General features: G+C 42.7%; 1 protein-coding gene across 1 annotated transcript in view; it reads right to left on the reverse strand.

The window, feature by feature from the left end:
- Positions 1 to 8,196: 8,196 nt before the first annotated feature.
- Positions 8,197 to 17,950, reverse strand: part of SELENOS (selenoprotein S) — a 40,488-nt gene continuing 30,734 nt past the window's right edge. Inside the window, exons 4-6 of the mRNA XM_066592879.1 lie at positions 11,682 to 11,768; positions 9,964 to 10,048; positions 8,197 to 9,017 (exon numbers count right to left, since the gene is read on the reverse strand). Coding sequence (XP_066448976.1) covers positions 8,938 to 9,017; positions 9,964 to 10,048; positions 11,682 to 11,768 — 252 coding nt within the window. The 3' untranslated portion in view covers positions 8,197 to 8,937. The remainder of the gene's footprint in view (positions 9,018 to 9,963; positions 10,049 to 11,681; positions 11,769 to 17,950) is intronic.

Genomic DNA, 17,950 nt, shown 5'->3' on the forward strand with positions numbered 1-17,950 from the left:
TCAATGTTGGACAAGGTCCAACACTGGATTGGAAGGGGTTAAAAGGGCACTAACTTTTTAGACAACTTATGCTCATCTAATAGTCTGTGTGTGTCTTATCAATTTTGTAATATACTTTAATGTTTAATGTTTTTGCTTTACCACTGTAAAGCAATTTTGAAGTGCTGCCCCTCTGCAATCCACTGCCGCTTGTTAGGCATTCAGATTCTCTAGTAATTGGAACATACAAGACGTCTTCTTGGCTGTGGGGAAGGAACTATGTGTACACAATCTCTGTCTATGTTGATGTTAGATTTACTTAACCTGCTAAGTGCAGTTTTATATTGAAGGCATTATATGTGTCTCCCGTTTACTGTGGGCAAAGCAGCATCATTCTTATTGGATTGATCTGTATTAGCTGCTTTACTAGGTCTTGTGTGTTCGCATGGTCACAGCAAGGCCAATATAACATAAGAAGAGGCAGAGAGTGTGTACACACTGACTGCACATCCGAGAGCAGTGTGAGTGCAGGGAGTAGCCTGTGAAGACAGCCCATCTTCGACAGCTAAGACGACCTTCTAATGTCCTATTTGCTTGAGAAGCTGAATGCCTAATGACAAGCGGTGGATTCAACAGGGACTGCACTTTGCATTTGATTAACAGTGGTAAAACAAAAAAATAATTAATGAAAGTGTAATACAAAATTGATGAGAGACACGAAGGCTATTAGAGGAGCAGACATTGTCTGAAAAATTAACGGCCCTTTAATGTGGAGGAATAAAGATGACCAAATTGTTCCACGACACTTTATGACACATGGGTTGGTAATTCAATAATTTAGGCACTCCCTTGTCTCTAGCGAGGAATTCTGTCTACTGTAAGGTAGACTAGCTTTCAATGTACCAACTTCCTAGATGTGAACAAGCAGCGCTGCACTGTAGAGTATGGAAGAGAGGAGAGACCAGTGCAAAGCAGCATCATGATGAATAAGCCTGTGATCATAGCTGTTCTGTAATGGAGCCAATAATCTGCAAGGACTGAAGGAAATAAATGTTAGGTAGGTATTACCCAATGAGCGTCTCTTCAGTTTTACATTTTCATGGAGGCCAGCGTAGCTCCTCTGGTTTGTCTGGCACCTCTCTATTATTGCATTCCCATCTTCCCCCACATAATATAATATAGGCGTGAGATAGCCTAGATCCTGGATAATACTATTGCCTTTTTAGCGGAGTTGCTCTTTAACATAACACTGAGGGCCACTTTGCAGCATGGAAGTCACCTTTGTCACTTGAGCTGAATACTTTACAAATGGCCTCTGCACTTTAGAAGGAGCAAAGAAAAAAATTCCGGGAAACTTGAAGTGACCCTCTAGTGAGCTCAGAATAGATATGTAAGGTATCTGTACACTGAACTCCTGTCTTTCAGATAGACTCATAAAAGTCACTGAAGCATACCAGGGATTGAAAACTTGTAGACAGAGCGCCTATTGTTCATTAGTTGTGCGCCGGGATTTCGTTTGATGGAAGATCTCCGTGAAAATTAATTTGCAAATTCTTCAAATATAAGTGATTGTAACTTTACACCCGGTGATTTTTGATCAAACGACGACTATTTTTTTTTTTAGGTAAGCTGAAACAAAACTAGAGAGCAAATTATCACTCGTCACCCTGTTTATACAGAACGACTGTCATGTGTGTTCACTCTTTCGAATAATTGTCCCTTGTAACGCCACCTTGCAGGGACTTATTATCGGCTATGTATTCTTCTTCTTTCCCCTTAGTTTTGCTCTTTGGTTACTTTTTAGCTGAACGCTATTAGGACACAGCTGTGATTTCGGACTACAGTTTAGTTACAGGGCCTAATCTGGAGTAAACCCCTCGTGATTGATTCAGGCTTTACCTGTTTTGTTGGGGAAGGGAGAGGCAGTGTAGTCCATTTGTTGTGTACTTCAGTTTGGTAGACATTTTATAAATTATACATAAAATAATAGTACCTTTTTATATAGCGCATGCATATTGCACAGCGCTTTACATCACCTGATCCTGGTTTCTATTCCCATTGGGGTTTACAATCTATATTCACTTATATGTATACACTTATTTGAAAAATAACAATAACCAGGCCCCTAGAAGGAGTTGTTGGACTCAAATTAAGCTTTCTCTGTGAGAGTGTAACAGTAATACAAGTAAGTGATTACAAGATCAGAGCAAAACGAGAATTTATTGGGGAAAACTAAACACTTGAAGGGATATTCTAAGTACCCTGTTGTACCGCCTCTAGCTTGGATACAAGATGTGATATGGGTGGGCATGGAGGCTCTAGTACCCTGTTGTACCGCCTCTAGCTTGGATACAAGATGTGATATGGGTGGGCATGGTGGCTCTAGTGCCCTGTTGTACCGCCTCTAGCTTGAATACAAGATGTGATATGGGTGGGCATGCAGGCTCTAGTACCCTGTTGTACCGCCTCTAGCTAGGATACAAGATGTTATATGGGCGGGCATGGAGGCTCTAGTACAATCTCTGTGCAGAGGTTGTCCTTAAATTTGAACCTAGGACCCCAGCACTGCAAGGCAACAGTGCTAACCACTGAACCACCGTGCTATTGCATTTTACATTTCTGTAGTTACACTGAGGTTAAAAAGTTGCACTAAGTTTCAGACTTTTCTCATTTGGATGTGCCCCTCCCAGCAATACATGCTGGAGGTGCAGTCTGTACCATTACCTAGCCCTTATGTGTATGGACAGCTTCATATTTGTATTGCTTTCCCCTTCTACAGCTCCTGAAGGGTCTAGTCTCTCCTATGCTTATTGGCAGAGATGAGATTGTATGCATCAGTGATCAATCTCATCTAATCAACACCACTGAAAATTGTGCCACCCTCAGACTTGTTAAGCAAATGTGCACAATGTATCATCTAGTCTTTCAGGGCATATTCTTGCCTTCTAATAAGGAAACGTGTAAATAAACATATCAAGTCCCATTTTAGCTTTACCCTTTGCAGTGTGTTTTTAGTTTAAATAAGCTAAACGCCTCTCTATTGAGAAGATATCTGTGATGGTTTCTGCCCCTAATCTGTCATTTGAAGGGATTTTCCAGGCAGCCAATCAGTCGCTGGGGGCGTGTCCTTCAACTCAGGCCTGCCAAAGAATGCCTTCACCTGTTATTCTGGTGGAGACAAGATGCAACAGTACTGGAAGTGCATGTTCACATGAAATCCATATTTGGCAATTATGACCATACAATTTCAGAGCTGAACCAGCATGATGCCAAATTGTTTTACTAGACTCTAGTACGTAATACAGTAAAACTCACACGGCTCAAAACAGAATTTTCTTCAGTCTTGGGTCTGCTTGATTATCTTGTTTTAAGGACTGGGCAGTTTTTTTTAGAGTTGGCCATGCCTTTACAAACACGTTTCCACCACTCCTGAGAATACTTTCCAGGCACCCCTGTCCATTCACTGCCAACAGGCACTCATACAAAGATTGAATGACTCCTGTTTACACTGAGCAAGAAGCTGCGCGCTAGTTGCTTTGTTTTAAAGAGCTGAAACAAAGTGACTAGTGCCTACCGCGCAATTTCTACCTCACTGCCCTGTTGGCAGCTATATGTACGCGGTATGATTATTGCGGAAAATTGCTGTTTCAAACAATTAATCGGGTAACATCGTCCCATATAAAGGCAGTAAAATATCTAGTCCTGGCCCAGCTAGAAGTCACCCAGTCTCGCCTTCATGATCAAAGAATCTTTTCATGTTAAGGTGGGACATCTCTCCTCAAACATACAAAGGAAGAATAGCGATGTCCCCTTTTTATCTTTTACCCATTGTAGAGACCTATTGTTCTTTGTCCTATATAGTGCCTGTGAGTGGATATCTTGTGATCGTCAAAGAACTTTTAATGTGAGAATCAATGCAAACAATGAGCTTGTTGCATAGAGGAGATACAATCCCTTCAGATATGCAACCATTAAATCAGTACTGATTATATTAATGTCATGGTATAAAATAGATTACAGTGTTAACATTCATTCTATTCTCTCCCCATATTTGTAGTGTGACATTTTTCTTAAGGGGTTTTCCAGTGAAATACTATTGATGACCTATCATAAGGATAGGTCATCAATAGTTGATTGGTTCCGAGTGAAGGACCCCAGCCAATCAGCATAGTAGGCCCATGCTTTCAACACCGCAAATACACAGATGTCGGAGTGGTAGCCTATGTGCTGACCTCTATATAGGTGTCGGCGCTTGTAACTGCAGCCACGACTCCCACTGATTTTAATGAGAGCTTTCTGCAGTTACTAGCGCCGGCCACTACATGGGAGGTCGGCGCAGAGACTTCCACTCCAAAGACACGGAGATCGGAGCGGAAGCCTCCGCGCCGCCCTCAGTATAGTGGCCGGCGCTTGTAACTGCAGGCATGGCTCCCATTGATTTCAATGAGAGCTGGACCTGCAGTTACAAGCGCCGGCCACTACCTGCAGGTTGGTGTAGAGGCTTCTGATCTGACCTCTGTATCTGCGGTGCTGACAGCATGCGCCCGCTCAGCTGATCAGTCAGGGTCCCGAGCAACAGACCCCAGCCGATCAACTATTAATGACCTATCCTAAGGTCATCCGTAATATTTCACTGGAAAACCCCTTTAAGTTTTCCTGTAAAGACAAAACTTTAATATAATTGTCTGAAACTCACATTAAAGTACTTTTGTGAGAAACAGGACTCTAGAATAGACAGATCTAAATAGATGATTTCTGTGGTTTGGGAAATAGACTGGGTGGTGAAAAAATATCTGACCCTCTGTCAATACTAGCTTTGGGTGTAGTCAGAGATCTCCATGACTGGTGTTGGCCAAGATATATAAAGTGTAGGGTTATTATTTAATATAATATTTTTATAGAGTACAATAGGAAAGGGCAACATACATTTCTAAAGTACATATTAAACATCTACTTGTTGGAGGAGCATTCTGACACATTTCTACAAACCATGTGGTCTGAACGTTCGTCCAACATGGGTCCAATACAGCATTTATGCAATGTTGTAGAGAGGTCCAGTCCACACCCAAGATCCTGCACCTCCAACTACCACAGCGCTGTGGGTGGCTAGCCAAATGGCTTCCATCTAAATGTAAAATCTATGCCAGGTCCAGTGGCTGCACGTTGCTGGGTTAGAGGGGGTCCTACATGATGGGGGGAGAGGACGGTCACACACATGTTCTATTGGCAATAAATCAGACAGGCCACGAAAGTGTGACAATGCTGTGGGGACATTCCTGTGACCCCCTTGTGTGTGCAGCCAAGCATTATCCTGCTGCCTTTTGGAAGCCGCCATGAGAGGAACTCAAGTGGCTGCAGGATGTCCTGAACATATCGCTGAGCTGTCATTGTTCCTTGTACCTCTATAAGGGGGTGACCGACTGTCATATGTGATGACCGCCACACCAGCAGTGGAGGCAGTGTGCAGCTCCACAGCAAAGGTAGGATTGAGGCTTTGACTCCTAGGTCTCCACACATGACCATGGCCATTGTCAGTGCCCAAACTAAATGTAAACAAACATCAGGCCCTTATGTCACTATCAGAGTGGGTTTATGACAGTTTGGTCAGAGAGAAGTAGACAAGTACCCCGCCAAAGGTAATTTGTAGGACTCTGGCAGTGTTGATTCTCACACAAAGGAGGAGTTACCAGTCCTGATGCTGGCTTGATGCTCTTCCATGGTCCTGTCTAATTCACCTAATGGCCCACATCCTGGTATCTGCTCCATGCTCAAGACTGTGCAAGATGCAGAGCAAACCTTTCGACGACACGTATGAATGTGCTATCCTGGCGTTGCAGGACTACCTGTGCAACCTGATTGGGCTGAAGATAGTGGCTCCAGTTGTTGTGAAACTGGAAGGAAGAATGGGATAGACGACCTGCAGGTATTCGGGGCAGGTGAGAATATTTTTCTGCCTGGCCTGCTGGTTAAGGAAAGGAAAGACTTGAAAAACTCCTTTACTGATTCAGAGTAGCAGGGCTGATTTCAGACAAAATGTAGTCCTGTGCAAAATGAAAACTAAAAGTGGGGTCCCAAATGCTGAAAAATAAATAAAAATTGCAACACAGTCACATTTAGTCAATGCAGAAGACTGCAGCACAAATTTCTAGGGGTTCCTGGCTCTTAAAAGAGCATAAGCACAAGCCCTATGGCAGGTGCGACCATCCCCATCCAAAAGAATATACATTTTATTTTATATATGATACGGCTATATCTGGACCAAATGCCTCCATTCCTGTCCTCAGGTCAATAGAGTGATGGGGGGTCCACCGCCTGAAACCCCTGACAATTGGCTGTTTGCTCCCTGTTCTGTGTACCATGAGAGCAGCTGACACAGCTCCGTACATTGCACAGTGGCCCCTAACATGGTATTGCACACATTGTCACCATGACAGAAAGGTTCAAAACACAAACAAACCCCACAATACTACGTCTTTCAGCTGTCTTTAACTCCTTGCCTTCTCACGAGCAAGTTTACATGTGAGATTCTTGCTGGTGGATCTTAAAATCAAGAACTGCCCCCTGATGTCTCTTGTCAAAAGAAACCATGAGATCCTAATCAGATTAGCTTTTCACCAGTCTGATCCTTTGCTTCACCAGATAAGTAGCAGTCAAGCTGTCTAGTAGCCATGTAGTATCTCCCTCCTTATACAAGGTACATACCTGTCCTATCATCGGTTCAGAGGAGAGTCTAGCAAGACAGCTATTAGCTTACAACTCTACACAAAGCACATAGAAGTCACATATAAAAGGGCCATTTACACGGGACGATTATCGTTTGAACTAACGGACATAAGTGATAATAGTCCTGTGTAAATGCAAAAAAAAAAAAAAGTTTACTATTCATTCACTTCTCATGATCGCTGACCTTCAGTCAGCTTAAAAAACAGGCAGACATCACTGGATCGTGGGCTTCTTGCTGAGTGTAAAGGCTGCCCGCTCAGATCTTCACATAGAAGGTGAAGCGCTGAGCGAAAACCCAGCGATCCAGCAGTGATCTGCCTGTTTATACACTCTGCACGAGCGCCAACGACCTTAGTGGTGACATCAGCGCTTGTGCAGTCGTTTAGACGATTGTTCTCCCATCTAAATGGGACATTACTTGTACCTTTTATAAGTAAGCACATGAAAAACATATAGAACATGGCTGCTTATGCAATAAATGTAAACAGTAAACCTAAAACATTCTTCGTCCCCAAACAGAAATCAGATGAAATGTGTGAAGCTGCTGTATGTAAGATTTCTTACATACCTGACTTTTCAGCATAAGCTCCCATATGTGTACAGGGAAAAAAAGAACACCATTTCTGGCCATTATATGACTTCTTTATGGCATTTTCCTCCTCTGCAGGCTGTATATGTAACTCTCAGGTCTCTCTGTCTGGATACGAAGAGTCTCCTGTTAGGAGGTCTTCTATACACAGAGAAAACTACACATTCTGCGCCCTAATTTTCTGTAAAGGGCCATTTACTCAGGACGATTATCGATTAGAATCGTTCAAGCTCCCGTAGAAAACGCATGCAGCGATGAGAGTTGTTCAGTCATTCAGTTTCTGTATGCACGTGCTGCTCAGTGCAAGCAGCAGTCAGTCAGTTCTGAACGACTGTCTGCTTACTATGAGTGGAAGGGGGTGAGGGGAAAAAAAAAAATGCTCCCCGGCGGCTCCACTTCCATGCCTTCAGGGATACCAGCGGTACTCGCTTCTGTGTAATACTGCAGGAGTGAGTACCACTGGGACCAGCTGTTGGGCATCGTTTGCTTGACAGTTCATCCTGAGTAAGTGGAACACAAGGCAGTGACCAGCAATCAGAAGCAATGAAGACCCTAAGGGCCGGCGCTTTAGAGCAGGGGTCCCCAACTCCAGTCCTCAGGGACCACCAACAGGTCAGGTTTTCAGGATATCCTATAGTAAGAACACCTGTGGCAATGTCTGAGACACAGACAATAATTACATCACCTGTGCAAGACTTAGGAAATCCTGAAAACAGGACCTGTTGGTGCTCTGAGGACTGGAGTTGGGGAACACTGCTTTATAGTGATTTTTTTTCAGCATAAACCCATTAAAAAAAAAAAAAAGACTAAAATAAAGTGCACTTTTGATCATTATCACACTGGTTATTATACAAGAATAAGTTTGAAATATTAGTGACCATTTAAGAAAGAAAATGACACGTGGCTGGTTGCAATGGACAATATTGCATTTTTGCAGTACCTTTTTTTTGTTCATTCCTGAAAAATTGACAATTTTCACGTTGCAAACTGAAATTAATGAGCCGTGGTGTACATCCACTGCAAACAGTTTCCAAAATATCCCCTATAGGCTAAAGTAAGAGAATTGGGGTTGTGTAAAAGTACACTTAATTCCACATTGATACAGCATATTTCATTAAATGCAGATATGATTCCTGTAAAATTAAGTCATAACTCTGTACACAAGTGTTTTAAAAATGTGCTTCATCTCCAATTCCACCCTTCCAGATATAAACAACATAAAGCTGACGGTGCAAAATATCTAATTTACCCACTGATTGAAAATGGGACAATGAAAAGACAAAAACATACAGGGCTGACCTCTACATCACATCAGTCCACCTTATTGGCTGGAGGCCATTTCTAAGGAAAACCTCATTTACAGCGTCACACTGCAGAAACCAAAATCAATCTTCCACATCATCTGTTAAACTGACAGATCACCAGATTATCTGGAAATGCAATTTGTTCCTTGAAACGCAGGCGGCACACTGCATGTAGACAGTCTTATTCTGCGGAAGACGACAATGAATTCACAGTCCGCTCCGATTCTAGATGCAAACTAGATACCCTTAAAGAGCAGAAGGAGACGCTTCATTTGCAGGCGGTTCAGTCCCTTAGCCTTGCTGGTATTCAAGAAGACAGAACACCAGCAAGGTACTTTAACCTCACCCCCCTGCAGAGGGCCCTCTTCTTCCAGGCCTCCACGCACACGTACCTCCGCCGTCACCTGTTAGAGGGTTATAACCTAAAGAGAAAAAACAAAAATTGTATAATGGCATGGCGTTGTTCAATAAATAGCTTTAAAAGAGTCCTTACAGCGTCACGGAATGTAACAAAGATCTCCTGTTCAGAAGGTTCCGTTATAGTAAGACAACGGTTCTTGTATGCCCTCTGCAGGACAGTAGGAGTATTACATCTAGATGTCCAATTTCTGAATAAAGCCCTGTTCGGCAACATTCACATGGACCAGCACTATATCGGGCGGAGAGACCCAACCCAATATCACTCTTGTCAACATGCGTTTAACAGTGGTTGCATGAAAAATACGCCTCGCACTGGTTTCACGCACGTCGGAGGATCGGCAAGTATTTCCCCATTCTTTTTCATTGAAAATACCACATCGCAAGTCATGCGATGTGCTTGATTGTCCCATTGAAAACAATGGGTGAATTGTTTTGAGAGGTGCAAAAAACAAAAAACAAAACACATGTAGCGATTTTTTTTAACCTCGCATTATGTGTATGTCTCCATTTAAAAGTGGTTCATAGTCACGTGAGATTCACGCTCATCTGAATATGAACGAAGTGAACGATAGATTATTCAATGTAAATGTCAACAATTGAATGCTGAACGATAAATCGTTCGCTTTTTGTTCATTTTATGCAAGCATAAAAATTAACTTGTTCGCTAAGCTGCGGTATCCAGACTGTAAATATGGAGTTGTAGGCTATAATTACACTGGACAGAAAAAAGAAAAAAAGGCTAATTTGGGCACAGATTCTGCACCTAAATCCATGGCGAAATTCCGCTATGTGAACAAGGCCATTAGAGTACCAGTAGTAATATTGGCAGACCCACCTACAGAGTTCATACATTAAAATAGCCGACTTGTTTAGTAGTATAAATATTTTAAACCCGATCCATTTCCTACCACACTTCAATAGTTTCTTCCAGATTTAGTACATACTGACCTCCGCCCCTGAGCGGTTTCCGATCTGGTTTTGGTTTTGGAGCAGCCGATGATGCTGATGTGCTGGGAGATGGCTCCTGAGGCAGCTATGGAAGACAAAGACACTAGTAGCACAAGAAATAATTAAAGAAAAAAAAAAATTCTCCAAAAAACGAAAAACATAATTATAGGTGGGGAAATGTTCAAACCATTTAATCCTGTCCGGATGGGATTTGCGAACGGCTAGCATTTTAGGCTTTGGTCTTGTGAAATATTAGATAATTATGTAGAACTATAAGAGCTCGAAACATTACATAAAAGGTCAGCAAAACTCAATGCCAACCTGTGTAAGAGTGCAACACTACTGTCCTCCGGAAGTCTGATGAAGGTCAACATGCTTCATCGTTAGTCCACATTAAGGGCTTTGCCAGTCAAACTCTACTGATGACATTCTCAGGTTAGGTCATCAATTGTTGATCAGTTGGGGTCTTACACTCAGAATCCCAGCTGTTCAGGCCCCTGCTATCAGTGCTGGCCACTGGATGGGTCAGAGCTATCTGCTTCATACACGTATTTGGCGCCAACAGTGGGCGCGTGAATGGCTCATTGGCCAAGCGGTAGACCCCAGCCGATCAACTATTGATGAATTATCCTGAGGATAAGTCATCAAAAGAATTTGACTGGAAAACTAATTGAACAATCCTTTGTTCCTCTTCGTGTGAAGTGCTGTCAGGAGTGTCTGGAAGAACTTTTTAGGGAATATCAGCTCCTACAACCCCATAAGCCAAATCCAGTCATGCGAGTCTCATACTTACCTTCCCTGCTGTTGCCCGTTGTGCACCGTCATGCTGTGACTGCATGCAGATGGCAGACTACTTGGTGATTGCATAGAATGAGAAGACTAAGGCCTCATGTCCACGGGGAAAATCAGGCCCGCCACGGATTCTTCCATGTAGAATCCGTAGCGGGTCCCTCCTGCCCCGTGGACATGAGGCCTGAAAATAAGAATAAACTCACCTGCTCCGGATGATGCGGATCTTCCTTCCTTTCTTTGCGGCTGGATCTTTTTTCTTCGGCCCGGCGGATGTGCTCGGCCACAAAGAAGGGAAGAACCGCATCGTCCGGAGCAGGCGAGTTTAATTCTGGTACGGGTCTCCCGCGGGGACGGCTTCCATAGGCTTCAATAGAAGCTTGCGGGAGACCTGCACTAAAATGGAGCATGTCCATTTTTTTCCTGCACGTGGATCCGCGCCTGACAGTAAAAATGACATCCGCACGTATTTAACTACCTGCAGTTGTCCAATGCATCCTTATGGGGCGCGGATTCACGTGCGAGAGAAACGCTGCGGATTTCAAGCCCGTGGACATGAGGCCTATGTGTATGCCTATGTAGTCTGCGGGGTGTATTCCGTGGTGGCTTTAATACCACAACAAGAGAACTGCAGGGAAGGTAACTAGATTTCCTTCACCAGATTCAGCACTTCAGCTCCTTTGAGCCCACAAGTTTAGGAGTTCATAGGAGCTGACCAAGTCCCTTTAAGTCCTTCCCCCTAGTGTAACAGACATGGGTGTTCAGATGTTTTAAGAGTCCATCAGTAAGGGCAACTCAGAGAGGAAGTGTCTGCTCGACAAACATTTGACGGTCAGATCGCTCATGTCTATGGCTAGCTGACCTAAAGCAAGCTGCAGTTAAACATCTGGCATTTAATGGCCCCCTGACCAAGTTATATCCAGCTTTACCTGCAGAGGAGTGGGCACCCTGTAGCTTTTTCCTTCCTGTATGCTCTCCCCGTTTTCAATCTTCTGTTGCCTTTTCTCCTCTTCCAGCTGAAATGTAGCAAAGACAGCAAGTAAAACATGCAGCATGGACACATAATTGCATATTACAGTTCGCCACACCCAATCTAATTGCATAACCTAAACTTTTGACAGAACGTGTAATAAAAGCAATTGCTGCCCAAATCATCAATATTACATGAAGATGGGCATTTCTGGCCCCTAACTGTTATCTATGCCAATTTTAAGAAGAACGTGGCCACAAGGTAGAAGAAAGACAATACATGGTCATTGGTCTTTTCTGGGTTCAGTCACTTGTAGCAAGATTGCATTTCCCCCCCCCCCCCCCCCCCCCCAAAAAAAACTGGATCCGATGGACATTTCCATGCCAATTATCCTTAAAGAGGTTGTCTCACTGTTTACTATCGAAGGCCTATCCTCAGGATAGGTCATCAATAGCAGATAGTTGGGGGTATGCGCACTCGGGATCATCGGGAATCTATTGGGATCGATCTTCATGGATTGGCTATTGATGATCTACGTAATACCATGGTAGTTCATGTGCACTTTACATTATTTAATGAGTTTGGTGGTGTTACAATAAGAGAGCAATAGCTTTTAAATGCGTTAGGGTAACTTTCTGCACCGTGCTCCCACAAATCAAGGTAAAATTTGTACCATCTGCATCCTGAGGATAGGTCATCAATAGTAAACAGTGAGACACCCCCATGAAATTATTAGAAATGCTTGGAAACAAAGTATGGCAATAAAGGCCCTTTTACACGCAACAATTATTGCTTAAACAACTGCACGACTGAACAATTTGGCAACATTTTAGAATAAAGTTGCAAGTACAGAGAATGTTTTTTAATCATCTGCATTTCCTCCACGAGTTGTTTGCTCAGCTGGGTGTGTGTTTATGCGAGGGTTATCTGGCCGGCAGGATTCTATTGTCTCCTCCTGGCATTGGTTTGCTTGCAGAAACAGTGTACTCATTATGTATGCAAGGCAAACAAAATTATCGCTCAAAAGACTGGACGAATTCCATTCAAATGGACTGATATTTGAGTGATAAAACAAGGTTTTTTATGCCAGCTAAAAAACCACGCTAAATGACGATCAAATGAATAGTGCACGACTGCCTGCGTTTACATGTAACGGTTATCAGCCATTTGAATGAATTTTGAGCGATCAACGTTGTGTGTAAAAGGGCCTTAAGTGGCCGATGTGGTCATGCATTTGCATACAAAAATCATGTGAAGTTTGAACCAATTTTGTGAATTAAATATAGCTCCCCTTCTGTTCTGATAATGTTGATTATGAGACTAATCTTCAGCCTGGTGAGACTTCAAAACAGATCAATTGGCCGTTTACATCATTTGAATTAATATCTGTTTTATCAGTCAAATATTGAAACAGACAGATTATTTTATTATATTTATTTTTTCATCATTTCTTATACTCCCAATTAGTTTTTTTGCACTGATGTCAATGTCAGTACAACGGTCTGCATTGTAGGAGACCGCTCGATGTTGTTCTAGACCGTCACTCACACAGAAGCACGAGTACCTGAGCACACATTAACAAAGGATTAAAAAGACGTTTCTAGAATTAAATGCAATATCGACTCTCCAAATTAAGTGCATCTAATTTGGGAAGTGCAATTGCTATTTTTTTACTGATCAGTGCCTCTTAGATTAAAGACCATTTAAACTAACTGAGCTGCACAAAGCATGAAAGAATGCCAGTGGCTGGCATTTATATGGGCATTGGGGGAGACTGAAGGCTGACACTTACAGGAGAACAGAAGAATCTACTCCCGCCACAAGATAAGTGGCTGCAAAAGCAACTCGATTTAAAAATGTTGCTATTTTTACGCTTTCACTTCATATTTACCCCATTAGCCTTTTTAGTCTTCAATATATGTTCACTTGGAATCCCTGCTCGGTATGTATTATAGCCCGGCTCACAAAGAGAATGCAGCCAACAGCGGCGACATTGAGTGCATCACTCCGCTGTTTGTGATTGGCCAACTATGTTCTCCTTACCTCTCGTCCGGTCAATAGGGATGGTCACATGATCAGCACCATTGACATTTCTCACAAGTGGACAATTTCTAACCACAAACGGCGGAGTGATGCACTTAACCCCTTAGTGACCAAGCCTGTTTGCGCCTTAATGAACAGGCCAAATGTTGGAAATCTGACATGTGTACTTTAAAATAGAATAGCTCCGTAAAAGTTTTCCATATCCAAGTGATTCTGATATTGTTTTTTCACCACATGTTGTACTTCATTTAGGTGGTGAAAATAGTCCGATATAATTTGTGTATATTTATTAAAAGTGGCAATATTGGGAAAATTTTGAAAAAAATATCGTTTTTTCCCCATTTTCAATTGTAATATATCAAATATGTGCAAACATACTGTACAAACTTTTGCTAAGATATATATTTCCATCTATTTACTTTATTCTGGACGCACATTTGAAAAACTTATGTTTTTTTAACCATTTAGGAGACGTACAAATTTAACATTACTTTTCAGCATTTTGAGGAACACTTTATTTTCCTGCACCAAGCCAAGATAGCAAAGGCTCATAGGTGTCAGAATGATAGCTACCACCACAAATGACCCCATTTTAAAAACTACACCCCTTAATGTAGTCACTGAGGGGTGTCAGGAGTATTTTGACCCCACAGTTTTTTTTCCAGGAATTAATTCAACTTAGAGGAGAAAAAGTAAAATTTCATATTTTTGCAAATATGTCATTTTGAAGACATTCTTTTCTATAGTTTACATGAAAATGAGGATATACACCCCAAAATGGATACTCGTTTGTCCCGTGTTCAAAAATATACCCAATGTGGCCCTAATCTTATATCTGAGTGCACAACGGGGCCCAAAATGAAAGGAGTAGTCAGTGTCTTTCAGAACAGAAATTTTGCTTGAAGACCTTTTAGGCCCCATAGCACACATGTAGAGTTCTTGAGCACCCAAAACCATAGAAAACCCCCACAAAATGACCCCATTTTGAAAACCAGACCCCTTAACGAATTTATCTAGGGGTGTACTGCCCATTGTGACCCCAAGGTTTTTGAATGAATTCAAGCAAAGCAAAAGGAAAAAATTGTGATTTTCGGTTTTTTGGCAATTCTGTCATTTTAAAAACAGCTTTTTTGTACAGCACACATATAAATGAAGACTTGCACCCCAAAATGGATACCCCTATTTGTGCTGTTTTCAGAAATATACCCATTGTGGCCCTAATCTTATGTCCGCATGCACAACGGGTCCCAAAATGAAAGGAGTAATCGGTGGCTTTCAGAACATAGATTTTGCTTGAAGACCTTTTAGGCCCCATAGCACACTTGTAAAGTTCTTGAGCGCCCAAAACAATAGAGAACCCCCACAAATGACCCCATTTTGAAAATTAGACCACTTAACGAATTTATCTAGGCGTGTACTGCGTATTTTGAGGCCACAGTTTTTGAATGAATTCAAGCAAAGCAAAAGGAAAAAATTGTGATTTTCATTTTTTTGGCAATTCTGTCACTTTAAAAACAGCTTTTTTTGTACAGCACACGTGTGAATGAAGACTTGTACCCCGAAATGGATACCCCTGTTTGTGCGGTTTTCAGAAATATACCCATTGTGGCCCTAATCTTATGTCTCGATGCACAGCAGGGCCCAAAATGAAAGGAGCAGTCGGTGGCTTTTAAAACATAAATTTTGCTTGAAGTCCTTTTAGGCCCCATTGCCCACTTGTAGAGTTCTTGAGCGCCCAAAACAATAGAGAACCCCCACAAATGACCTCATTTTAAAAACTAGACCCCTTAACGCGTTCATCTAGGGATGTACTGTGTATTTTAACCCTGCAATTTTTGAATAGATCTAAGCAAAGCAGTAGGAAAAAAATTACGATTTTCATTTTTTGGGCAATTGCTTCAATTTAAAAACAGGTTTTTGTTGTACAGCACACATATAAATGAAGACTTTTACCCCAAAATGGATACCCCTGTTTGTCCTGTGTTCAGAAACATACCCATTGTGGCCCTAATCTACTTAAAGGACACATGGCTAGGCCTATAAGGAAAGGAACACCCGTTGGATTTCAGGGTACAACTGAATAAATTCCAGGTCCCATCGCCCACTTATAGAGCCATTGAGCGGCTAAAACAATAAGGAACCCCCTCTTATGACCCCATTTTGAAAACTAGACCCCTTAACAAATTCATCTAGGGGTGTACTGCACATTTTGACCCCACAGTATTTGACAGAATCTTATTAAAGCAGAAGGAAACAAATTACGATTTTTTAAATTTTTTGAGAATTTTTTCAATTTAAAACGTTTTTTTCTGTACGGTGTACATAGGAATGAAGACGTTAACCCAAAAATGGATCCCCCCTGTTTGTCCCGTGTTAAGAAACACTCATTGTGGCCCTAATCTACTTACAGGAAACATGGCAGGGCCTGTAATGGAGGGAACAGCTGTTGGATTTCAGGGTACAACTGAATAAATTCCAGTCCCCATTGCCCACATGTAGAGCCATTGGGCAGCCAAAACGATAAGGAACCCCCTCAAACGACCCCATTTTGAAAACTAGACCCCTTAACAAAATTCATCTAGGGGTGTACTGCGAATTTTGACCCCACAGTATTTGAATGAATCTAAGCAAAGCAGAAGGAAAAAATTACGATTTTCAATTTTTTTGGCAATTTTTTCAATTTAAAAACAGGTTTTTTTGTACAGCGTACATAGGAATGAAGACATTCACCCTAAAATAGATACCCCTGTTTGTCCCGAGTTCAGAAACATACCCAATGGGGTCCTAATCTGATTAAAGGACACATGGCAAGGCCTGTAATGCAGGGAACACCCGTTGGATTGCAGGGCTCAACTGAATAAATTCCAGGCCCCATTGCTCATTTGTACGGAATAAAAATTGACTCCCTAAAAATATCACCCCCCCCCCCCCCACTCCGCACCCTTTTCGGCTTTCCCCAAATGTTAGATAAAAGAAATAATGTGAACTGTGTGGTATTTCCGAAGACAGGGGTAATTACGGAGGCTGGTTGGAATGGGCACATGGGGCAATAAAACCGGTATCCCCCCTCCTATCATTTTGGGGGTCATTTCTTGACCTCAGTGGCGGGGATGGGGTGTAAAAAGTGGTGCTCCGTGAGTCTTCATAAGCTTGCGGAGGTGTGGCGGTCTCACACAGAAGGCGCTCAACAAGCTGCTCCTGGAACTGCAGGAAGGCGAGCGTTCCCGGGGCTTCTTGTAAAATACGGATTACAGGTAGTGATCTGAATAACACCGGGCTCACGCAGCTGTAGGCGGAATCCGCTTGGGAGGCCCGCAGCGGATCCCAGCTGTTAGCCCGGCTGTGACCCTGCGTACGGCCGCGTAATGTACTGCGCATAACTGTGTACTCACACAGGCGGTCATGCGCAGTACTTTTTTTTTTTGCTTGTATTTCCCGCACCGTCGCTTAGCGATGACGCAGGTACCCGCAGCCCGTATACAACGTAGTTGCGTATGGGCAGCGGGTATATCCAGGACCATGGAGCACAATGGGCTCTATGCTGCGGATAGCCGCAGTAAAATAGAACCTGCTGCGTTCTCTTTTCTGCGAGTGGATTACGCAATTCCAGCCCGCTAATGTGAGCAGAATTGTGGAATTCAAATACGGAGGCCTCTGGTAAAAAGTTTCATCTCCTCTTACCGATCGCATCAGTGAGGGGAGATGAAACTTCAATTTTTTTTTTTAAACTTTTACGTGATCGCCATTATCCATTGTATAATAGCGAACACTTGACAAGGAACCGCTCACCGCGCCCCCCGTGAAATCTCCAGGCTCTTGGCTCAGTTTTGTAGCCAGGAGCAGGGAGAATTTTAATTATCCTGGCAATCCACAGCTTTTGCGCATGCGTCCGCCATTTTGGCGACAGGTGTGTGCGCAGAAGCTGGGGTAAGGTCCGCGGATAAATCCGGGGGCCTTATGTATGTACTTTCATCCTCCCTCACGGATATGATCCGTGAGGGGAGATGAAACGTACGCTTTTTAAACTTTTTTTTTTACTTTTTACACTTGTTTTTTTACTTTACATGATCACTGGCATCGATTGGAGGACCATGATCATGTCCCCGGTATAATCTCTCTGCTCCTGGCTACACATGGCAGCCAGGAGCAGAGGGATTTTGAATTTCCCGGGACTCGAGCCCCTCT

The sequence above is a fragment of the Eleutherodactylus coqui genome, chromosome 2 (assembly GCF_035609145.1).
Source record: "Eleutherodactylus coqui strain aEleCoq1 chromosome 2, aEleCoq1.hap1, whole genome shotgun sequence".
NCBI lineage: Eukaryota > Metazoa > Chordata > Amphibia > Anura > Eleutherodactylidae > Eleutherodactylus > Eleutherodactylus coqui.